Here is a 24,535-nt window from a genome sequence, read left to right as displayed (position 1 = left end):
GCTCACTGCAACCTCTGCCTCCCTGGCTCAAGTGATTCTCCTGCCTCAGCCTCCCAAGTAGCTAGGACCATAGGCTCATGTCACCACATGCAAATTTTTGTTCTTTTCTTTGTAGAGATGGGGTTTCGCCATGTTGCCCAGGCTGGTCTCAAACGCCTGACTTCAAGTGATCCTCCCGCGTCTGCCCCCCAAAGTAGTAGGATTACAGGCATGAGACACTACACCTGGCTTGGTTTAGACAATTCTATTAAGGAATAGTGCCATGAACACAGGCAGCATATCCAAAAGATGTGGAGTCAAAGAGATTTTTAAGATGAGAGAAATTGGCCTATTTGTAAAGTGACAGGAAAGAAATGGTAGAAAAGGAAAGAAATAAGAAAGAAGGGAGAAGGTGGCTGGAGTAATATAGGGAAGAGCAGGTGAAATCACAGCACAAGTGGAGGGGTTGGCCTTAGACATAAACACAAAGAGCTCATCCCCAGAAACAGATTATATGGGCACAGATAAATACGTGGTGGCAAGGGCTTATAAAATTCTTTTATGATTGCTTCTATTTTTTTCAGTGAAACAGAAAGTTACAGATGAAGTCAAAGAAAAAAGTGTTGAAGGTTTGACAAAAAGAAGATATAAAGAAGCAATCTTCTAGATAGCAGAAGAATGAGCTAAATGAAGTGATGAACTAAGGAAGTGAACCAGAATTGTGTGATAGCATCATAGGTCCACTAGACATTGAATTATAGTGGTATCAGTCTCCATCGTTGTGCTTTTCTTCAGGAACATTCAAATACATGGGTGCAAACGTGAAGTAGGCAGAGTTATATTTAACTATGGTTTGAATTTTGTCAGGGAAATATGATGGTCCAATGGACAGGCAAGGGATTAAATAACATACTACAAAACCTCAACTGGATAAAAATGGAAATAAGAATGAGCATGGGGGTCAGTGCAAAGGTGGTAGGGTCAATAAACTCGAAGTCTTGGTAGGGTTGAAAACTGTCAGTGTTGAAGTACTTGAGACAGTGAGTTAGAAACACAGGAGACGGTGGTGGCAGATGGGTGGATACTGGCAAATGCTATTTTGGTAATGACAAGATCAATGGTATGATGATGGAAATAAATAAGTGGCCAGTGTAGGTAGAGAATATGATCATTAGAGAAGAGGTTCAGGAACTGAAAGCATTAGAAGGATTAGCTACATGGATATTGAAATCATCCAGAATTAAGACGGGGTAATTCTGAAGAAACTAAAAGGCAAGTAGAAGCTAAAATTTAGCTAAAACTTTCATGAAATGACAGGAAATGGTCTAGAAGTCTATAGATGACAATAGTAAGGAGAGCTGTAGATGGTATGTATTCATGAAATTCAAAGCTGGGGAATTCAGGGAGTGGAAGATGGTTAGGAAACAGAAATGAGGTACAAAAGGGACACCTATACCATCTTCAGATCAGTATGGGACACATAAAGAGAAAGAAGTGACCTCTTGAGAGAACTACACGGAAGCCTCAGAGGTGGTTCTCTTAGAGTAAGAAAGAGACAGAAATGTTCAGAAAAGAATTAAAGACATGGGTTTTGCTGATGACTGACTGTGAGTTCCAGAGAGCACAGTAAAGTGTTTCAGGAGTTAGAGAGCAGTGGAAGATGATGTCAGAAACAGATGACAGCTATATGAGATGAGTCAGAGAAATGAAAGATAACCTAATATACTCGGAATGACAAACACAAATTGAGATAAATGGTATAATATCATAATCAAAATGGTCTCAAGGCAAATACTGGCAACAAGGCAGTGAGTAGCAGGGATCAAGGACTAGGGAGTTGTGGTTTGGCCACAGAGATATGCAGAGTTCTAGAACTCTCATTCTCTCCAGTTGACAGTGACATGGAAGCCAGTGGAGGGAAGCTGTGGGTTTAGTACCAGAGCATGAGAAGTATTCCAAAAGAATGGCAATGAACCAACTATTTCTGAGATAGTAGTATGTACAACACCCTGCAATCTTTAGGGATTTCTGCCCCAGTGAGCAGTCATTTGCCAAGGACTTGACATTTTATATACATTATTTTACTTCATTCTCAGAACAATTCCATGAGGGAAGTGTTCTCATTGCAATTTTACAGATGACAAACTAGAGAGAATAAGGTTCTTTATATGCCACCTCAGATACCATGAAAAGTCCTGACAGACCCCAAACTCTCCATAAAATCTGAAGTAGAATTCCATGTGAAGATATCCTTTACTTTTATAAAGATAAAAATTTCTCTTTATTCTTTACCTTCAGCAAATAAATGAAGAAGTTATTTCATAAAAACTCATGACAGCTCTTCCTCTTATCAATGAACTCAATCTGAGCACAATATTCCTTTATGATAGTCCAACAAACTGCTGGGGGAAAGTTAGTTACATATTACTCTCTAGTCTTTATATATGATTGTACGTATTGAAAAAAAGAAAAGCCTACCTCCACAGAGAATTTTACAGATTGAAGGAATTCAATCAACAGAAGACAGGTGCGTCAAAGTGCAGGCAGGACCATGAAGTAGTTAGTTCATGGGCCCAAGTAGGCTACAGAAATCAAAGAAAAAGAGAAAAGAAAGAGAAACATATATATTCACATCTTACACCCCAGAATTATAGAAAAGAACAAACATGGTGTCAGAATCTTAAAGTTAAATACATGTGAACTGAAGGAGTAAAAAAATTAACATTACTTAGAAATCTCCACACACTGAGTACTACTCCTACGTAATTGAAATTAATAAAACATTTTACTTTAATTAAAACTAAAATGAAGTTTTAAAATGAAGCTTGAAAAACACAATTGCCACATAGTTGATAAAAGTATTAATCTTTTAATAGAATGAATTAAAAGACTCTACCAAGATGTTAAAGTTATCACAAACAAGTAAAAATTTTTTCACATGAAGCGAAATTTCAATACATGTAATTAATATTCAAGTTTCAGCAGGATTTACAAATATATTTATCTAAAGCTACTATTCCTGAATTCAGGATGCTTTCAGGAACAACTTGTTACTTTGGGATTGATATTTGCACTGTTTCCTATTATTTTTATCTGTCTGCACATTTACCCAAGCTCCCTGAGAGCAAAGGCATGCACTGGATGGCCAAAGCATTGTTAGAAACTGCAGCTATAAACCATGGATCCTAAACCAGAATTGCGTAAGAATCACCTGGAGGACTTGTTAAAAACATATTTGGCACTGGATGGCCAAAGCACTGGTAAAAGTTACAGCTATAAACTATGGATCCTAAACTGGTTTTGCCTTGTTAAAAACATACTCTCAAGTCTCACCTCAGATTTCTGAAATCAGAATCGCTGAGGCTTAGAACTCTCTGTGAATAAAAAGATCTATGAGTGTTTCTGATGATAGACAGGTTTTAGGAAAACAAACTAGAACAGTGGTTTCAGAATTATTCTGAAGTCTTAAAATTCTCAAGAAATATCACTGGGCTTCTCTCACCCGTTTCAGCACAGAATAGTCTCACTGCTCCAGTTTGGTTTGTCAGACCCTTCCAAACTCATGTGGAAATCAGATCTCCAATGTTGGAGGTGGGGCTGAAGCTGAGGTGTTTGGGCCTTGGAGGCATATCCCTCATGAAAGTCTCAGTGCCTTCCTTAGGGTAATGAATGAGTTTTCACTTTTATTAGTTTCATAAGTGCTGGTGGTTAAAAAGACCCTGGCCCGCCCCTCCTCTCTCTTGCTTCCTCTCTTGCCACGTGATCTCTGCACACCCTGGTTCCCCTTTACCTTCCACAATGAACGAAAGCAGCCTGAGCTCCTTACTAGATGCAGATGGAGCAGAGAAGCCCCTCATAAGAAGGACTATGCCTCTTGCAGAGCTTGCAGAGCTGTGAGCCAAATAAACTTCTTTTATTTATAAATTACGCCAGCCTCAGGTATTGTTTTATAGAAATAAAAAATGAATTAAGGCATCCATTTTTATCTATTTTGTGTATTTACTCTGCTTCTTAAAATCCAAAAATCACAAGGCTGGACAGGGCAAAATGAACTCACCCATATGAGAATTAAACCCATGATTTTGGCATCAAAGCTGACCTAATCCAAAGATAAAAGAGACTAGACAGATAAAAAGGCCAGGACTGATGAACATAGAATATTTGTTAATGATAAAAGGAAAACCTTATAAAAGTAATTCTATAATCCATTTACTTTTATTTTTTGGATCCTAAAAGAACTTATTCAATATGCAACTGAATTGCATAATAAAATTCCAAATGGAAAAAAATATATATACAAATATATTGAATTAATTGCACAAACTTATTTCTCTTAGGAAAAACTACCCTCAATTTGCAATTAAAAATCCAAAATATGTCTAAATAAATCTGAAGCTTTGTGACCTTTCTTCCTACAATGCTAATTCTGCCATCCCTACCTCTGACTAGGAGACAGATGGAGGCAGGGAAGGCAGCAGTAGCTCTGAGAAGGTGTTCTCCTAGAGAAAATGATTTCCCCATAAGCATAAGGTTTGGAACCTGTGAACATCTTTTAGATCCTCTCACAATCTTCTCTACTACAGAAAATTAGGTTATGTGTTGTTGAGGAAAGCAAGCAAAAATGCTAGTTACCTCCTCCCATCCTGTGCTTGGATATTCCCTCATAGTATTGGGTCTATATATCCTGGTTTTTCAAATTCTCCATTCCAAACACCCTACCTAATAAAAATGTACGCTCACTGGATATTCAATTTGAGACACCCAATCTTATATGTAGATACAAACTCAAGGGACTGCTTTATTAAATGAAGCAGCATAGTATTTTTACTCACCTGTCTGAATACACATACTAAGCAGAAGATGGACTGAGTAAGAAGTCAGAAGAGCAACTGTCATCAGCAAGAAGCTAAAACATAAAAGAACACCTGGTCAAATCCTCCCAAAAGTTTGCCTTTTTTATGGTATCTCATTACAAAAATGAATTTCTTAACAGTCAAATATTCAAAGGAACTATCTCTAAGTAACTGAATTATGTGCATTAAGGAAGAAGATACTTTTCCACATTTTTGTACTTATCAAATTTTATTTAAATAAAAATATTCTGATTTTAACATCAAAAAAGAAAAACCAAGCTTTATTTAAAACACAAGCAAACTTCCTCATTTTGCATTCTTGTCTGCTGACTGCTGAAATAGCACTAAATAATCTTGTAATATTTCCCTTTTATGACTGGTTTTCTTCCTATTTGAAGTCTAAATAGAAGTTTTACTTACGCAATATCAATGTCTTCTCTTTTTCCCTTCTTCCTTCTATTTCCAGTGATGTGGACCTCTTAGATACCTTGACCTTATTAAGGTGTATTTAAGATTTATTTAGACTATATTTTCTAGCATCTATTAAACACACATGCTCTCCAAACCAAACCAAAATAATGTAGTTAACACCCCTCTAATGACACAGTTCGAAAAATGTGCAAACAATGTAATGATTGAGAACTTCTTACCAACAGTGTGAAAGAAAACCCACAGATAACTTCCCATTTATTTTCAGGAAGACAGTGGTGGGACAAGCTTCTATAGAGCTATCCCCAATGAATTTCCCGTCATTGAAGAAATTTTCTCTCTGTGGTCCAGTTAATACTTGTTACTAAGTAACAAAATTGAGAGGTAAAGTATACATGTCATTAAACCGACATCAGAAACTTCACAAAATAACAGTTTAGTATCATCAAAAAAGAGGCTTGATATTACTGGATGAGCACACATTCAGCAGTATATATCTGCATGTAAGACCCTCGTGCATAAAATATGATTTTTCAAAGAGAACCAGAAAATAAGTCCTCTGACTGTGTCTTGCTTAAAGTGTCACACATAGTTTTTAATTTTTAAAAATAATGAAAGTTTGTGAATACATTCCATAATAAAAGCAAGTTGGGTAACTTAAAAGTTGCTTTGCTTAACAAAAAATTCAAAAGAAAAGCAGGAAATAAAACTATAAGAGACTCCCTATGCACTTTAAATTTCCTAGTCAGTATGTCTGCTTCTGTTGACAAACAAAACCAACTTGTTGTTCATTCATTCTATTAGCCAGGTGGTGCTAGATGCTAAGGATAAGGTCTGGTTATAAAGGACTTTTTTATTTTTAAAATTTTTTAGACAGGATCTTGCTCTGTTACCCAGGCTGGAGTGCAATGGCCCAAACATGGCTCACTGCAGCCTTGACCTCTCTGGCTCAAGCAATCCTCCTAAGTAGCTAGGACTATAGGCACATTCCACCACACCGAGCTAATTTTTGTATTTTTGGCAGAGACAGGGTTTCACCATCTTGCCCAGTTTGGTCTCAAACTCCTGGGCTCCAGGGATCTGCCTGCCTGACCTCCAATTATAAAGGGTTTCAGTTTAGTGGGAAGATTAATTTGCAAACATATCATTATAACAATCATAATAACAGAATGAATATACAAAGTACTACGAGAGCACAGAATATTCAGGATGGTCTTCTATTTGGGGCAAACTGGTCTACAAGCCAAGTCCTGAAAAATAAAAAAGAACAGGGAAAAAACACAGGCCTGGCCTCAGAAAGTGAAATAAGACTACTTAACAATACAGAGAGAAAGGAATGAAAAAATTATGTGTTGTATTTGCACTCACAAAATTGCTATTTAGTAGTTAATCTGTATGGCTTTGCTTCACTTTGGCCAAGCAGACACAATGAATATGCCCCTCTTAAGGTTATAAATGAATGTGGACCAAATTCCCAGTTTTAAATCTTAAGAAGCTATGTAGTATCCCTCCAAGCTACAGACTAGCAACAAGAATAGCAAGAAAAATGCTGAAACCCCAGAAATTACTTAACTAGAAATTGTATAATAGCAGTTTCTGGAACTGATCTCTCTACTTCTCAGTATATTATCAAAATGGAAAAAAAAAAAAAATGTCATGGCAAAATATGAAGACTCACCTAAAGCCAAGGATACCGGTATTAGCCATAACATAAGCTAAACCAAGGATGCCACTTCCCATGATGGCGTTCATCAAATTAAACACTGAGAAACCAAATGAAACACCTGGGGATCCCTGTCTGTGAAGTTCCTGTAGGCACACAAATTTAGTAGTATTAAATGTCTGGATGGTGAAGTTCAAATTTCATGAAGAAATTCCATAAATGAAAGGTTATGGGAAAAAGCTGCGAACCATCAGGCTTTGTATGACAGACACACACTAGTTGCTTAACCAACACTAGTTTCCTTCCCACCTCCCACTAGTGCAGCTCCAGGAATCTAGAGTTTCTTAGGAAAATCATTTCCACCAGGACAGGTAGGGTTCAGGAAGGGACATGACTAACCTTGTGACTGCAAGAGATGAAGATAGGATAGGAATGGGGTGGGGAGGGATTGGAGGGATATGGCCTTAGCTCATGTGATTACTAAAGAATTGCTGAGTCAACCTGGGACTGCTGTGGACAGTTGTTCCTCAATTACCAGGACTGCACAACTAATCTCTACTTATATACCTAATGAATCAGTTCTACCAAACTGGAAGGAGGGTCAGATATACCTGCAATGACAATATTAGAAATAGAGGCAATTCACATTGTTCTGGCGGTATCCCTGAAAACATCCCCTTCCCCACAAACAGCATTGGGAACAAAGTCCTGGGAACAGTGTCTAGGACTTGAGTTAAAAAGCGAAGGGCCACTGCACAGGCTTTAGGGTCAGGAACGTGCTATGGACTTACTACCAAGTCACTTCCATTCTAACGCTAAGAATTTCAGTATTAAAATGTTTATTACTCCACCATAACTAAGTAGCAAAAGGAAAATCCTGGGACTCTTGCAAAGATCTCACGAGACTGGTGGAGTAAATAAGGTGACAAAGACACTAACAGCAGTGAGTACATAATCCTAGGGACGTTCATCCCATCATGTTCGCAGCTTCCACTCAACACTGCATCTCTTCCACCTGACGCTTTTCATCTTTTATGCTAGGCCGCTATCGCATTCATAACCGCACCAATTTCATCTGAATCTCGGCGGCTGCCTTCAGGCCCCATTCCCCAGGGTTCAGGCTCCAGCATCTCCCCTGTCCCGCTACGGTCCTACTTCTTTTCTGGGTCTTATTTGGCAGGCACTTAAGGGAAGCCGGAGGGCGTCAGTAGCTGGAAGCGAACAGAGCCCACTTACGTTGCTTAGCAACGGACTCAACTCTTCGGCCTCCGCTTCTTCAGGCTGCTGGGCAGAGACATACCAGCCCTGCTCAGCGTTGAAGCTCCCCCAGGACGCCTCCATGCTGCTCTCCAGCTCACTACCAGGTCCATCTGCGAGCCTCTACCCCAGCTCTGCTCTCCGGTCGTCGGTCGCGCCAGAGGCGGAGCTATGAGCCCGGCCCTTCCGGCTTTCCGTACCTCACCAGGTCCGGGAAGGAAAAGACGCTTGCCCTCCCTACGGCGAACAGTGATGATGTCATCGAAGGCCCGCCAGTCCAGCCACGACCCACCTCCGAGCGGTACCGGAGCGGGAGGTGAGGGGTCGGCTCGCGGATCCAGCTGCAGAGCGACGCGAGGTATTGGAATGGTGCTTTGGTAAGGTGGCCGCCGCGGTAGGGACTAATGATCCAAGGGAGGTACCAGTCCGCCTGGGGCTGCTCTCCGCCTCGTACTGCCTGGACACGGAAACGTCGCGGGGTCACCCACCAGCCCAGGTGTTGACCTTAGGTCAGAGTTACTGGATAGTAAGGAAAGGTTCAAAAGCCTTTCGCCACATTTTACTGATGGGAAAACCGAGACTCATAGTAATTTATCCAAAGTCACCCAGCTGGTCAGCTGCTAGACCCAATTTGAACTCTGACAGCGTAAATTAAGTTGCTTTACAGGATTCTGGAACAGGGTCCTTTTCCTTTAAAAGTAACTTCGTTGGTATTTTAAAAGACAGTGAATAACTGATTCTGTGCATCTAACACTCAGCAAAACTCTCGTCCGCAGAATTCAGAAACCTCTAGTTAAAGGCAGGACATGTGGCAGTAAAGCATCGAAAACAAACAACAGAGCAATATATTAAGAACACAAGCACCGAAGTCAGTCAAAACTAGGTTTTAATCCATGCTTAGCCACTTACCAGCTGGGAGACTTTGGGTGGGTTACCTTACTTCTGAGCTTTAGTTTACTCATTTGCAAAATGAGGGTGCAATACTGCACACTAAATGTGCATAAAGCATTTAGGCATCTGACACAATAAACACCCACCCACGAGACTATCCTAATAAATATCGCCACTAGTAATGGTCATATATAATGACTATTTCATTTAGAGATGAACGCTTAACTCATACTTCAGCCTTCCAATCCCAAATGTATTATCTAGAAAATTGTGGGTGGAGAGGATCAATGAGTATGGCTGATGGATCGCTAAGCAGCAGGTGAGTTGAAGGTGTAAATTTAACATATACCACTATTATCTACCACTAATATGACTTCCTGAAAAAGTCACCTTTTTCTGGAAAAGATGGTATACTTCGCAAACACCACTAAACGTTTTATTTGTCAGCATTTAGCAGGTTATTTGAGATAGTAGAATTTAGATTTTTATTCTCAAAAGCTGTTGTGTGTGAATTTTTTTTTTCTTTTTTTTTTAAGGATCTTATGGAGGCCATTTGGATTCTCAAGAAGACTTCTGAAACTGGAAAGCCATAGCATAACTGAATCAAAATCATTAATTCCACTAGCTTGGACATCCCTGACACAGACGCTTTCGAAAGCACCTGGTATTCTCTTATTGGGTCAAAGAAAAATATTCTCAACCATGCCAGAAATAGAAACACATGAGAGAGACTCTGAATTGTTTTCACCACCCTCTGATGTCCGAGGCATGACAAAACTTGATAGAACAGCTTTTAAAAAGACAGTCAGCATTCCAGTGCTTAAAGTGAGGAAAGAAGTAGTCAGTAAATTGATGCCATCCCTTAAAAGAGCAGCATTGCAGCGCCCAGGTATAAAACGTGTAATTGAAGATCCAGAAGATAAAGAAAGTAGACTAATCATGTTGGATCCCTATAAAATGTTTACTCATGATTCCTTTGAGAAAGCAGAACTCAGTGTTTTAGAGCAGTTAAATGTCAATCCACAGATCTCTGAATATAATTTGGAACTAACATACGAAAACTTTAAGTCAGAAGAGATCTTGAGAGCTGTGCTTCCTGAAGGTCAAGATGTAACTTCAGGGTTTAGCAGAGTTGGACATATTGCACACCTGAACCTTCGAGATCATCAGCTGCCTTTCAAACATTTAATTGGTATGTGTGTCATAGTAATATTCATGAATTTGAAGAGAATTTGCAAATTTTTAATTTTAGCTTTAAGAATTATTTTTTTTGGGCCTGGCGTGGTGGCTCACACCTATAATCCCAGCACTTTGGGAGGCCAAGGCGGACGAATCACGAGGTCAGGAGATCGAGACCATCTTGACCAACATGGTGAAACCCCATCTCTACTAAAAATACAAAAAATTAGCTGGGTGTGGTGGCATGTGCCTGCGGTCCCAGCTACTTCGGAGGCTGAGGCAGGAAAATCCCTTAGGGAGTCGGAGGTTGCAATGAGCCAAGATCGTGCCACTGTGCTCCAGCCTGAAGACAGTGAGACTGTCTCAAAAAAAAAAAAATTTTTTTTTAAATGCCAGGTTACAGAGATAGAACATTTTATCATGTTAACTGTAAGCTAGATCTTGAGCTACATACCCTGTTTTCAGGGTCATTTTGGAATATCGTCTTTAGAGTCATAGCAAATTCCAAATACTGGTCCAGGCTTTTGTGTATACATCAGTGTAGATTAAACTTGAATCACATGCTTTGGCAGCTACATTGAGCAAAGTTCTTTTTGGTACACAATACTTCTTAGACCTTCAGGGCTGTTAAATACTAGGTTTCATAAATTTGGGTACTTGATAGCCAAAAGTGCAAGATGTTTACATTGATTCAACTATTTGAGCCTCTTCTGTATGTCAGACACCATACTGTCCTATTATGCATTTCTTCTGTTTTTATTGATGAAGGGGTGATAATGGATACTGGTAACATAAATCTTTAAGCAGATCCTTGTAATTGTGACTGGGTACAAATGTCAAGTCTAGGCTTTCCTATGAGTCACTGCCTACCTTAATTCAAACATCCCTCTGGCATTCCTATTTTATAAACTTTATTTCATAGAGGCATTCATACATTAAAAGTGAAACATTTTCATACAGTAGTAATTTTAAAGCTTTTACTATCGACCTTCAGAATAGTTTTTTAAATTTATAAATTTCATTCCTCATTTCAAACTAAATTCTGTACCTTAAAAGCTGAATTCAAATACGTGAAGCAGAAAGGGAAAGAACAATGATTAAATTCGTTTATTGATATATTCAAAAATAAGCATCTGATAATCAGAAATTGGACAAATGCTGGTTGTAATTCAGGATATTGTGTAATTGGGTATTGTGTGCTGACTTACAAATCAAGTTATCTTATGCAATAAGATAGCATATGGATTTTTATAACTTTTTAAAGTGCTAACTAAAAAAATATATTCATCAGAACGCCATCAGTATGCCAGTTCTGTAGCTTTTCTGCTCTGAAATAAATGAACATTTAATTTAGATAGGATTCTGAAGGATCTATGTTCCTTTTTTTGGAAACATTGTTTTGCTATCATATATTTCTAAAGTGGGGGCATTTGTTCCAGACCATCAGTAAAACAGACATTTGGCCTGAGGCCAGTGGAACTGGCAGATGTTTTACTGTTTTCTGAGGCCATTTGTTGCCAGGGTCCTTACATCTCTTTCCATTCTTCCCCAGTTCCCTGTGATCTACCTTTTTGGTTCCTTGTTTATTGGTTCATTTGAAAAGATTTAGTAAAACATGGAAAAATATTAGATAGACCCAAACTCAAAATGTTTTCTTTAAAAATGTACCCAACATTGTGTGTGTGTGTTGGCGACTGTCAAATATTAAATTTAGTCATCTGTTGAATTTTTTAAATTGCATGCCACATTACATTGTAGGTGCAGTTTTTATCAACCAAAAGAAATACAACTCATTTCTGTTTCATATTAACAATTTTAGCTTTTATTTTGCAACCAATAGGCAGTATTTATGGATTCATTTTTTCTTTTAGGCGAGGTTATGATTGACAAAAATCCAGGAATCACCTCAGCAGTAAATAAAATAAACAGTATTGACAATACGTACCGAAATTTCCAAATGGAAGTGCTATCTGGAGAACAGAACATGATGACAAAGGTATGTTTTATTATCTCCAAGTAAGGTGTATATCAGGATTATGTTTAGAATCAGAGTAGATGACAAAGATTTAAAATACTCACAACACGAATCTGTGAGAATGTGAGCCCTTATGTATGCTGTTGATGGAATAACATTGATAAAGCCTTTTCAGAAGAATTGGTTAAATTCTTATATAGTGATACAATGGAATATTTCCATCATTAAAGTTTTTTGAGCTCCATATTTGTTAAAATAAGTTGTCTATTGATAGGCTGACAATGGACAATTGACAGCAATATGTGACAAAAAGCAAGTTATAGAGCAGTATGTATAAAACAGTTCTCGAAATATATTTAAACCTTCTAGGTTATACTCAGAAAGACTTCTGGTTGGCAGAAATTTGCAGAAACATTTCTACCTCTGTAACCTTAGTAATTTGCCAGAAGCATCTGTTATGGTTGGGAGGAGGAAAAAAAAAAAACACATACAAATTGGGAATTAAGGTCCTGGAAAGTAGTTGATGGAAGATGTATCTATCAGATTTATAGAACTTAGGAATTTTCTGGCCTTTGATTCTTTATCCATAAATTAAGGAGTTTAAGATGATGGCTGAGGTCATACTGCATGACTGTAACTTCAGTTTTATTTTCTGGTTTTTAAGGTGTCTACTACAGTAGACCCAAAAGAAATGTTACAAAGTCTTTTGTTCAAGACTTAGCTTCACTGTATATATTTGGTTTACCCATGAAAACTCAAATTTGGGAAAGGAAAGAGAATCTGGGAATGATTCATTCTATACACTGGCTCTAATTTAGAGACAAAATTTGCAAAGTTTTTGTAGGTATCTAAAAACATAGTAAAATACCTCAAAATTCAGTGACACATCTAGCCTGGCTCCCTTTTACAAACACAAAACTAAATAAGGAGGGATGCTTGTTTGCTGCATAAAAGTACTATCTGCAACTTGGCTACCCACCATGAAGATACGGGTGGTGTGTTGTTTCAAAACTGTAGGTCTTGTCTATCTGGTGACATAAGTGAGTATAATTAAGCCAGTTAGTTGGCCGGTCTGAAAAATTGCTCATATCATTTGGTAACTAATTTATAGCCATGGCCCTTTAGGATTGAGATGGAGAGACATTTGGCTTTGAAGAGATTATTTTTTTCTCACCAATAAGTCTAATGCAGTGTATCAAATGGCTCTAGAAATAGCATAAACACCTTTAAAAATGCCTTTAAATGCACTGTTGTTGGCTCTCATAGTAGTAAATTTAAATGTGTATGTGTTTGCCTGTGTGTATACACACCTATCCAATATCAATGGTTAGGATTTAGGACCAAGGAGATTAACCAAAAGCATAACACCTTTCTTCAGGTTCGAGAAAACAACTACACCTATGAGTTTGATTTTTCGAAAGTCTATTGGAATCCTCGTCTCTCTACAGAACACAGCCGTATCACAGAACTTCTCAAGCCTGGGGATGTCCTGTTTGATGTTTTTGCTGGGGTTGGGCCCTTTGCCATTCCAGTAGCAAAGAAAAACTGCACTGTATTTGCCAATGATCTCAATCCTGAATCCCATAAGTGGCTGTTGCACAATTGTAAATTAAATAAAGTGGACCAAAAGGTGAAAGTCTTCAACTTGGATGGGAAAGACTTCCTCCAAGGACCCATCAAAGAAGAGTTAATGCAGCTGCTGAGTCTGTCAAAAGAAAGAAAACCCTCTGTGCACATTGTCATGAACTTGCCAGCAAAAGCTATAGAGTTTCTTAGTGCTTTCAAATCACTTTTAGATGAGCAGCCATGCAGCAGTGAAATCCTTCCCATAGTGCACTGTTACAGCTTTTCCAAAGATGCTAACCCTACTGAGGATGTTCGTCAAAGAGCTGGAGCTGTGTTAGGCATTTCCCTGGAGGCATGCAGTTCAGTTCACCTGGTAAGAAATGTGGCCCCAAACAAGGAAATGCTGTGCATCACCTTTCAGATTCCTGCTGCTGTACTCTACAAGAACCAGACCAGAAATCCAGGTGAGCAGTTTCTGGAAAATTAAATGTAAACCTTGCCATTCAATTGTGACTAGTTCCTCCTTGTTAAACAAATTTTAGTACAGTATTAGTTCAGTCTAATAGAAAGCTCTTTCATTAAAATAGTAAATCTGCGAGAATGTTATTTCATGTCCTAAGTTGACTAGCTTAAACATCTTAAAAATGCCTATATTGTTTGTTTTTTAAGAGCATCTTCAACAGTTAATATCTTACCTAAAATAGGTTTTCTGGATTTGTTACAGAGAATTGCGAAGATCCGCCTCTTAAAAGGCAGAGGACAGCTGAAGCCTTTTCAGATGAAAAAACACAACTTGCTTCAAACACTTAATTGGAAATGTTTTCTCCATCTCCCTACCAGACTTACATGTAGCAAAATATAATTTGTATTATTAAATAAAATTTTAGTGTTCAGTTTTTACTATTGAACCCTTGTACTTTGCCTTATTTTATAAATTGAGGATTACGAATTAAACTTTAACTAAAATAAGTCTACCAGACACATTCCCTGTTATCTAAATTATAACATGTAATTATTTTATAATCTAAATTATATATAATTTTTATTAGATAAATATGATGATTAAATATTTTCTTTCAGGGAAAATCATTTACGAAGGCAGGGTAATTGAATACTGACTAGGAAGGCACTAACACCACTTTGTAGTTGTCCTTTATATTACTGCTCCTTTACTACCAATTATCACCATAAAAGTAATAAAAAATAAAGTTATTTAGAACAGGGCAGGCAAACTACATCCTGCAGGCCAAATCTTACCCACCGCCCGTGTGCATATGGCCTGTGACCTAATAATGTTCTTATATTTTCCATTGGTTGAAAAATAAAAGAACATTTTGTGATATGTGAAAATTGTATGATATCTACTATGTATCAATTTAAAAAATTGAATTGTGCCGTTCGCAGTGGCTCATGCCTGTAATCCCAGCACTTTGGGAGGCTGAGGTGGGTGGATCACAAGGTTAGGAGTTTGAGACCAGCCTGGCCAACATAGTGAAACCCTGTCTCTACTAAAAATACAAAAACTTAGCCAGGTGTGGTGGCATGCACCTATAAGTCCCAGCTACCCGGGAGGCTCAGGCAGGAGAATCACTTGAACCTGGGAGGCAGAGTTTGCATTGAGCTGAAACCATGCCATTGTACTCAACTCTGGGTGACAGAGTGAGACTCCGTCTCAAAAAAAAAAAAAAAATTGTATGATATTAAGAGTTTCAGAGTTCATATAAAGTTTGATTGGAACATACCATGTTCCAAGTGGATTTTGTTGTATTTTTAAAATATAGTAGGGTGTAAATTATTTTGATGTTGAATTAGATGACAAAGCATCTATAGCTATGCTAAAAGAATAAAATAACTGTTGACATTACCAGACAAACCACTCATCACAGTATTCCCAACTCATAGGCAAGCAACTGTCAGAAAAATTAGAAAATTTAAAATGGAAATATCAAAGCAGACTTTCTTCACAACATGAAAATGAGGCTGCAACCAAAGTAAGTCTCCAAGTGAATCATTTGTTAGCCAAGCAAGGAAAGCCATTTATTCATGGTAAATTAGTTGTGTTTGGATGCAGCAGCTGAAGTAATGTGTCCAGAGAAAATAAACTTGATAAAGACTACTGGCCTTTGGCAAGAACAGTTGCTCAAAGAGTTAAGGACATTGAAAGCAACATAGTCACTTAGAAAATGATTCTAGATGGTTTTTTGAATCTATTTTTATTTTTGCTTAGAGACAAGGTCTTGCTCTGTTGCCCAGGCTGGAGTGCAAAGACAGTCACAGCTCAATGTAGCCTTGAACTCCTAAGCTTGAGATCTTCCCATCTTGGCTTCCCACAGCATTAGGGTTACAGGTGTGAGTCCCTATCTGTGGCCCTCATGAATGGTTTAGCACCATCCCCTTGGTGGTGTCCTCATGATAATGAGTTCTCATGAGCCGGTTGTTTAAAAGTATGTGGCCTGTGCCCCCACACTCTTGCTCCTGCTTTTGCCATGTGAAGTGCCTGCCCCTGTTTTGCCTTCTACCATGAGTAAAAGCTTCCTGGGGCCTCCCCAGAAGCAGATGCCAGTGCTGTGCTTCCTATAGCCTGCAGAACCAATTACACCTCTTAAAAATTACCCAGTATCAGGTATTTCTTTACAGCAATGCAAGAATGGCCTAAAACACAAGGCAAAACAACTTTAATATGAAATATACTATGGTACAGTCATTTTGACAATATTTGAAGCACAGTATCTTTACACATTTGTCATGCTATCAGAAGATAAAACAAGAAGCAAGATTTCCATTCTCACAAATTGTAGCAAATATATTTTCTGAGTTCAGCATTTTTAGGGACCTTGGTGCAAGTGCAAAGAAAATTTCTCCTTTTCAAAATCTATATAACTGCAATTGAGGTTATGCAATCTAATTTTTAGTAAGAAGTGATTAAAATAATGGCACGCTAAAAGGCAAATTTCAAGGGAAGAATCTAATAGAGTTTTACAAATGCTTTCCAACTAATGAATATGCTCAATTAATTTCATGTGCCCCTGGATTGATAGCAGTATTTGGCAATACCTATCTGTATGAGAAGATATTTCTAAAGGTAAAATATGCAAAATCTCATTACCATTAGTATTAATGGTTAATGATGGTTAATGATAACCCTTAACAGGCAATCATTTACAACTGATTTTGATCACAGGGAACATTTACTTAGAACCCTAATTAAAGGCAATGCTATTCTCACCAAAAAAGGCGTTACAAAAAATTGGACTATATTTTGAATTTTGTCAATTAAAAAAGTGTAGGAGCAATGTGAAGAAGAGGCAAGAACGACCCCCATCCAACCAAACCCTGCATGCCAACCAAACCCTGCGTGCCGCTGCATCCAGCACCCAGTACCTACATCCCGCCACTGCCATCGCCACCACCACCATGTCCAAGAGAAAGGCTGAAGGGGATGCTAAAGGAGATAAAGCCAAGGTGAAGGACAAACCACAGAGAAGATCTGCGAGGTTGTCTGCTAAACCTGCTCCTCCAAAGCCAGAGCCCAAGCCTAAAAAGGCCCCTGCAAAGAAGGGAGAGAAGGTACCCAAAGGGAAAAAGGGAAAAGCTGATGCTGGCAAGGAGAGGAATAACTGCAGAAAAATGGAGATACCAAAACAGACCAGGCACAGAAAACTGAAGGTGCTGGAGATGCCAAGTGAAGTGTGTGCATTTTTTATAACTGCATACTGGTGACTGTACAGTTTAATACTATTTTTTGTCAGTTTTGTAAAAATGCAGAATTTTGCTTTCCTTTTTTTTGTTGTTGTTGTTAAGCTATGTTGTTAGCACACAGAACAATTCATTGTTGATTTTTGGGGGAAGGGGCATATGTCACTAATAGAATGCCTCCAAATCTGGATTGATGTGGGGAAAACACCTTTCCCTTCTAGTTTTGAGAGACTTCCTCTTGGCTCCTAGGAGGGATTCCCTTTGACACACATGGCCACCTTGGCACAAAAGCCTTGTGGTATGGAAAAAGAAATTCATTTTTATGTCCTCTTCTCCCTTTCCATCTTTCAGCACAGACTTAACTCCCTTAAGCCCAGACATCTGTTGGGACCTGACTCCCAATCATTGGTTACCAGTGTCAGGCAATCTGGACTTTCCCAGTGATGCCACTGAGATGGCACCTGTCAAAAGAGAAGTGGTTCCATTTCTAGATTGTGGCTCTTCAGATAACTTCCGCCATTTTCTTTCACTTCCTGAAAGGTCCAGCTTGTGAAAAGTTGTTAAACAACATTCTAAATGTGAAATGTCAACCCTCACTCTAAACTGTCCCTGTTCAGAGCATCAGATGAAGATTTCATTGGGTTTTCTAGTGGCTTTCTGCTTTTTGGTAGTCCATTGAAGAAAGGAGTTTGAAAGTTATATACTGTTAATGATTGTCTGCCCTGTGCTGCCTGAAATACCATGATTGTTTATGGAAAGTATCGTTAATAAAGCTGGATACAGTTTGAAAAAAAAAATAGGGCAATTTGCTTTACCTCGTTCTGTAAGTAATATCCTTGATTTTGCTTGTTACCATTGCAAAGCCTAAAATATTTACTATCTGGCCCTACAGAAAATGTTTAAGAACCCTAATCTAGATAATTAATTACAAATTCAAATGCCTTCAGAAGTCTGGCAGGTCACGTAACAAATGAAGGCGATAAATGGTAAGCAGTATAGGGATGTAATAAACTGGAGCCCTCATTCCTTACTTAAAGGAACTACGTTCAAATTGTTTTGAAACTCAATCCAAGTATAGTACATTGATATCCTAGGTTATAAAGTATGTGTACAAATGATGTTCTTATTCATACATGTAAAGTGGTAAGAGTCTTGTCTCCCTTTAGTTACTCTGGACAAAATATGCAATATGTAATTGTAAAGGAAACAGAATCCCTAAATGTATCAATTAACATTTTAACTTCCCCCTTTTCCTTCAGAGTGGATACGTGAATATGTGATTATCCTTTATTTAAATCTAGGTCCACCCTAAACTTTCAGATGTGATACCAAGTAAATGAGTTCCTGATGAATCTACTAGAAAATGACAGCTAGAAAGCTAGAAAGCTTATTAGATACAATTTTTAATTTTGTTAACTTTTTGACAAGTTTTCTGCCACCTTAATTGGATTTTAAAATAATTACCTGACAACCTGTTGACAGCCTAAAGATAGCTTCTAAGAGAAGAGTAGGTGAAATATTAATTGAATCAAATTAAGGAATACTAAGTAATCGTGCCTACTAACTATGATGTAAATGCATTCTGTACCATTAATATCTGCTTAAAAGGAAGTATAGTTAGTAAAATCATTTTCTACAGCATGAATTTGTCAGAACTTCTCTTAGGACATCAACAAGTTCATTTAGTTGATGTCATTTATATCCCATAAAAGATCTAGATACTTGATCTGTAGAACTTCCTGGAAGTCTTATGAAGTTCAACTACCCAGGACTAGCTTTAGCACAGCTGTTGTTTGACAGTCATCTCTAGAGCATGGATTCTGGAGTCTGGCTGCCTCAGTTCAAATCTTAGCTCTGCTATTTTTAAGTTATATGACTGTTGGCAACTCACCTAACCTCTGTCTCAGCTTCCCCATCTGTTAAAATGGAGAAAATAATAGAACTGTTCTGAGGATTAGGTAATAAAGAAAGCATGAAGCACAGTGCCTGGGACACAGGTAATATAGTAGTTGTTAACTGTTACTTCTGTACTCATAAAATACTTGAAGACTTAATTCATGTAGATGAAAGACATGTACAGCCTTTGTCTCTTGAGAGTAAATCACTCAGAGGGTAGGGGATAAGCACCTTAATTTAGAATATTTCTGTTGCTTAGTAAATTCAGTGAATTCACTAAACCTCAGTGAATTGTCACTAGGTTATTTTTCACCATTCCCTTTGATCAAATAAGGTCAGTTCACTTCTAAATTTGGCCTATTGAAAAAAGTACAGCAATAGCAAGTGCAAAATATTTACAAATGTATAAAGGTTTTGGAATTTATTTGCCAAACCAGGTGCATGCAATTTCCACAATAAGGTAGGCTCAAAACAAGTCTTAAAACCTTGATATGTTTTATTAATTAATTCATTCTTTTTAAATACATTTATAAAAGGTATGGGAAGCAGTAGTGTTTCTTTTCAAGATTGGATTCCTTATTTTTGCAGTTGGCTGCTGCAAAGCTTTAACTGTACATTCAATGTTCTAACTATTCTTTGAACAGATTTGCAGATTGTACTTAAAAACACTAATCCTCAGTTGGGGAATACCTAATAGATAAAGGAATAGGATATGCAGTCTGGTAGAGTGTAGATGGAACTGGACTTCAATTTAAAAAAACAAAACAAGAAAAAACCCTGTATTCTAATTCTGGCTTTTTACTAACTTGTGTATATGATCTTTGTCTAGTCTATTATTTGATGCCTTGGTTTTCTCATTTATCAAAGATAGTAGAAGTACAATAAAGATGAAGATGTATTCCTAAAATTAATTAATACCTGCTTAGTAAAATAAGAGGGAGTTGTTACATATGGATAGTCCATGCTAATGAAACCACAATTTCTGTTTCACATAAGTTTCTATCTATAAAACTAACATCTGTTGTAATAGAGATTTGATAGAAAATCCCTTAATTTCCTTAAGAAACTATATCCCATATCCAATGGTCTATGTAACAAACTCATACAAGGTTAAGATGCTGCAAATAATCATCCTTTTCAAATCTAAACTTTTTAAGCAAAACCCTGGTAATAAAAGCCTTTGAAGTTTCAACAAAAAACTGTATCAGTATACAATTTATACATAGGGAAATTCTACTAAAAATGTACCTTCTCCAGTCTCCAAGGATTCATCATAAAGCGAGCTTACATTAGAGGTTAAAGGTATCATTTAAGTATTAAATTTTATTAACTTACTTCTTCGAATGTGTCATTAAAGCAGGTTAATGCTGGGCTCTGTTTTAGCCTGAGTGTGGCTCACAGCTGGGAACTATAACACCTTGATCAAAGTTTGCCTCACTTTCCACCGCTTAAAACTGGCATTGAGTCCTTAGCATTGAGGGAATGACATTATCATGGGTCAGGTTTTTCTTGCCATAACTTGGTCAAAGGAAATATATCCACTTGTCTGGACTAGTAGTAACAAGATATTAGGAAAAAGGGGAACATTTTATGAGAAGAAATAATAGACGGATATTAACAGTAAATGTTGTAATCAAAATGGTATTTAAAATGTGTTCAAGTAAAACACTGTAATAAGAGAAAAACCACAGAACTTAATATAAATTCTAGCTTTATTTTTTAAAAAGATTTTATAAGTCTGTCAACCTCAAACACATACAGGTGAATTATTTATTCCTCTCTTCCATCAGATGAGGCTTATTGTGTCAAATCCTCTGAAAAATATAAGTAAAAAATCTTTTTCACAAATACATATTCCTTATATTACTCATCTTAGTCTGAAATCTCTTTATATACTTTAACACAGCTGCTAGTGGTAGAACTGTGTTGTGCAGCTGCATATAGCTATAACTTTACAAGTCTGCTTTACTTTCGCTAGTTCCCTGGTTCAGCTCCAAGGTCTAAATCTTATAAATGGTTAACTGGGTTGCCAGAAAAGCCCACTGAATGCATCCTGTAGTGCTCTGTGACAAGCAAGAGAAGAAGTATAGCCCCCAGCAAGGTCCTGTGGAGAGGCAGCTCTGACATGGTTTAAATACCTAAAACAAAACAAGAAGTACAGAATTGATATAAAAAGCAAATATAAATTGGTAACATTTTAAAAAAGCAAATATAAATTGGTAACATTTTAAAAAGCAATAGTAAAACTGATTCAAGTTTTAAAGAGGAATTCCAAGATTGAAATATCCAGGCTTTTATTATAAATAGATTATTACCTTTCAAAAGGAAACATGCCAACTGTATGTGTAGTGCCTAAACTAGTACAAACTTAGGTAACAAATTACCATGGGGTCTAAAAACAGTTCTGAAAGAGGTTTCAAAAATAATTAAAATATTCACTGCTTCACAATTTTGAGAGCTGATTTGTTTTGCTGGCTGTTTTTTGGACACCTAACTAATGCCCTTCCTAGCATATGCTTAAGAAATACACAGTATCACATTACTATTGTATTACTGATATTTCTACGTAAATATGTTTTAAAGCAAGCCCTAAATACCTAAACAAATCAAAGAGGGGAGAATACATAGGAGTTACTTCAAAAGTACTTCAATATTCCAAGAATATATTGTCTCCTTCCTTGCTGGAAAGGAAACATTAGATGATTAATGTTGAAGAAATCTCTGCGACTGAGACTGAGTTCAAAATAATGTCTGAAAAAGTAAATACAGAGAAGTCTTACTGATCTCAGAGAACAACGTAACAATTCATTTTTTTCTACGGCCACACAGTTTTTTGTTGTTGTTGTTGTTTTAGCAATTAAACCTTTCTAATGTGACAAAAATAGACAAAACAGGCCTAAAAAAAATCGGACAATCTAGCCAAAGAGGGGCAACTTAACATGACTACTACCATTGCTGGAAGCAAATAATTCCAGCTTTGTTTTAATGCTTAGTTTAAGAAACTACCTTGTTTCTTCAGGAAGTAAAGGAGCTTCACCCACCTTAGAATTACTGGTATGGCAAATGAATAAATCAGGTACCAGAATATTTTAATAACTTGGAACCTTTTTTACTCATTCATTCAAACTTCCTGTGTGTCAAGATCTTAATGCATGAGCAACTTATAATTTCAAATATAACAACAAGTCTGTTTTTCGTTTGTATCCATGTTTAATAAACCTGTGTAATGAAAATATATACAGCAATATAAGAGTCTAATCGAAAAAATGAATCAAGTTAGGATGCAGGCTAAGTTCCTGGAATTAGCTATAACTTATTCACATTGCCACAAATCAAGGTTTTAACTTAAGTCTTTGCTTCTCTGCCAAAGATCAAAGGGGAAAGTGGAAAGAAGAAGAAAATTAATATTTATTGAACAAAAACATTTTGATAGTATTTTATAGCCATAAAACATATCTGAGCATGCATCTCCAAAATGTGTATACTTATTTATACATAATATACTAATATAGTAAGTATATTATAAAAATAGAAAACGTCAAGGATGAAATACAAATATTTAAAAGTTCTGGCTGAGTGTGGTGGCTCACGCCTGTTATCGCAGCACTTTGGGAGGCCAAGGTGGGCGGATTACCTGAAGTCAGGAGTACGAGACCAGCCTGGGCAACATGGCCAAAACCCTGTCTTTACTAAATACAGAACATTAGCCGGGCATGGTGGCATGCACCTGTAATCCCAGCTACTCAAAAGTCTGAGGCAGAGCGAGACTCTATCAATCAATCAATCAATGTTTTAATATTTTCTTCCTACACCCCATCTTACCTACCCTCATCCATTTTGGAGACTACTGTTACTAGTCTTTATTGTCTAGGTGTGGCGGCTCACACCTGTAATCCCAGCACTCTGGGAAGCCAAGGTGGGTGGATCACCTGAGGTCAGGAGTTTGAGAGCAGCCTGGCCAACATGGTGAAACCCTGTCTCTACTAAAAATAGAAAAATTAGCTGGATGTGGTGGCAATTGCCTGTAATCACAGCTACTTGAGAGGCTGAGGCAGGAGAATTGCTTCAGCCCGGGAGGCAGAGGTTGCAGTGGGCAGAGATCATACCACTGGACTCCAGCCTGGGCAACAGAGCAAAAAAAAAAAAAAAAAAAAAAAAAAAAAAATTAGTCATTGTTAAATTCTTTATAGAATCTTAGGTTGCATAGGATTTAAATAGGGATTCACCATACCTACCCCATGGCCATAAAGTTATCTGCTTATTACTTCCCAAGACACAATAAAATATCAGCTGTTAAGATTCTGATGCATGAGAAATGAAGTAAATGTTATGTTACCTCAGAAGTGTCTAAAAATTAATCTGGCGTCACAGGGAATTCAATAACTATCATATAAATAAGTAATATTTTTATAGGTAACTTGAAATGTTCCATTCCTGATACAAGTTTCCAGCTAATTTTTATCCACACACCAGATGATGATGTACCACCCTTTTCTTTCCTCAGATCCTCAAAAGAAAAGCATAGTCTTAGCTTCAATAGATGTTCACTCACAGTAAAATTCAAGCACCGCAGTAGAATGTTTGTCAACCTTGAAAAGCCAACCATCATAAATGAAAATTGGTTTTCATAGCTGTAATACAAACCACTGTGCAACTAGCTGTTTTGATTCATCACATTTTGGTACAGCTTACTTCTGGGAAAACTGAGTCATACCATATCTGGCTTGGCAATTTGAACACAAACTTGCAATGTGCATACAGCTTTTTATATGTTATCCTGAGAAACCTGAAACAGCTGCACTGCTGGCAGGAAAACACAGGACCACCAGTAAAATATTCAAAACAGTTGCATCTTTTAATTTATGGCCGCGTTTCCATAGAAAGTATATAAAACAGTTCAGCTTTAGAGGTAAAATGTTACAGTCATACTCATTGATGCCATAAATGTGTAAAAAACATTTATCTAAAATGATTAGTGTTTGAAATTAGTATGTTTTGAAATAGTCATAATCCAGAGTAATGAGCAAATATTTTTAAATTTGACTTACTAATGCTGAGTTGTACAATTCTCACTGCCAACATCAAGTCAATTAACATGTCTTTGCATAGCACTGAAGAAAATGCCCTTCCCTTCTAGCAATCATTTACATT

General features: G+C 37.3%; 3 protein-coding genes and 1 pseudogene across 5 annotated transcripts in view; 2 read left to right on the top strand and 2 right to left on the bottom strand.

Moving 5' to 3' along the window:
- The window catches only part of SLC38A6 (solute carrier family 38 member 6), a 63,609-nt gene extending 55,203 nt beyond the window's left edge, over positions 1-8,406 (bottom strand). The window contains exons 1-3 of one of the 3 annotated variants that reach the window (XM_037740428.1): positions 8,161-8,406; positions 6,940-7,070; positions 4,812-4,885 (exon numbers count right to left, since the gene is read on the bottom strand). In XM_037740428.1, the coding sequence (XP_037596356.1) occupies positions 4,812-4,885; positions 6,940-7,070; positions 8,161-8,265 (310 nt within the window). In that variant the 5' untranslated portion in view covers positions 8,266-8,406. The remainder of the gene's footprint in view (positions 1-4,811; positions 4,886-6,939; positions 7,071-8,160) is intronic. The other 2 variants (XM_017533937.2, XM_037740429.1) reach the window with 2 other exon arrangements.
- On the top strand, positions 8,341-15,169 carry TRMT5 (tRNA methyltransferase 5). The gene is made up of 5 exons (XM_017533936.2): positions 8,341-8,558; positions 9,609-10,264; positions 12,123-12,247; positions 13,605-14,256; positions 14,517-15,169. Exons 1-5 carry the CDS (start codon positions 8,353-8,355, stop codon positions 14,600-14,602), a joined length of 1,725 nt encoding a protein of 574 aa, XP_017389425.1. The 5' UTR covers positions 8,341-8,352; the 3' UTR covers positions 14,603-15,169.
- Positions 15,170-16,361: 1,192 nt separating this feature from the next.
- On the top strand, positions 16,362-20,937 carry LOC108308202 (annotated as a pseudogene).
- A 140-nt stretch (positions 20,938-21,077) lies between these two features.
- The window catches only part of MNAT1 (MNAT1 component of CDK activating kinase), a 219,717-nt gene continuing 216,259 nt past the window's right edge, over positions 21,078-24,535 (bottom strand). The window contains exon 8 of the mRNA XM_017533935.2: positions 21,078-21,522. Coding sequence (XP_017389424.1) covers positions 21,402-21,522 — 121 coding nt within the window. The 3' untranslated portion in view covers positions 21,078-21,401. The remainder of the gene's footprint in view (positions 21,523-24,535) is intronic.

This window comes from Cebus imitator, unplaced genomic scaffold, assembly GCF_001604975.1.
Source record: "Cebus imitator isolate Cc_AM_T3 unplaced genomic scaffold, Cebus_imitator-1.0 Scaffold83, whole genome shotgun sequence".
NCBI classification, from domain to species: Eukaryota; Metazoa; Chordata; class Mammalia; order Primates; family Cebidae; genus Cebus; species Cebus imitator.
Note: the sequence above shows the minus strand (reverse complement) of the source record. Positions and strands in the feature narration are given on the sequence as shown.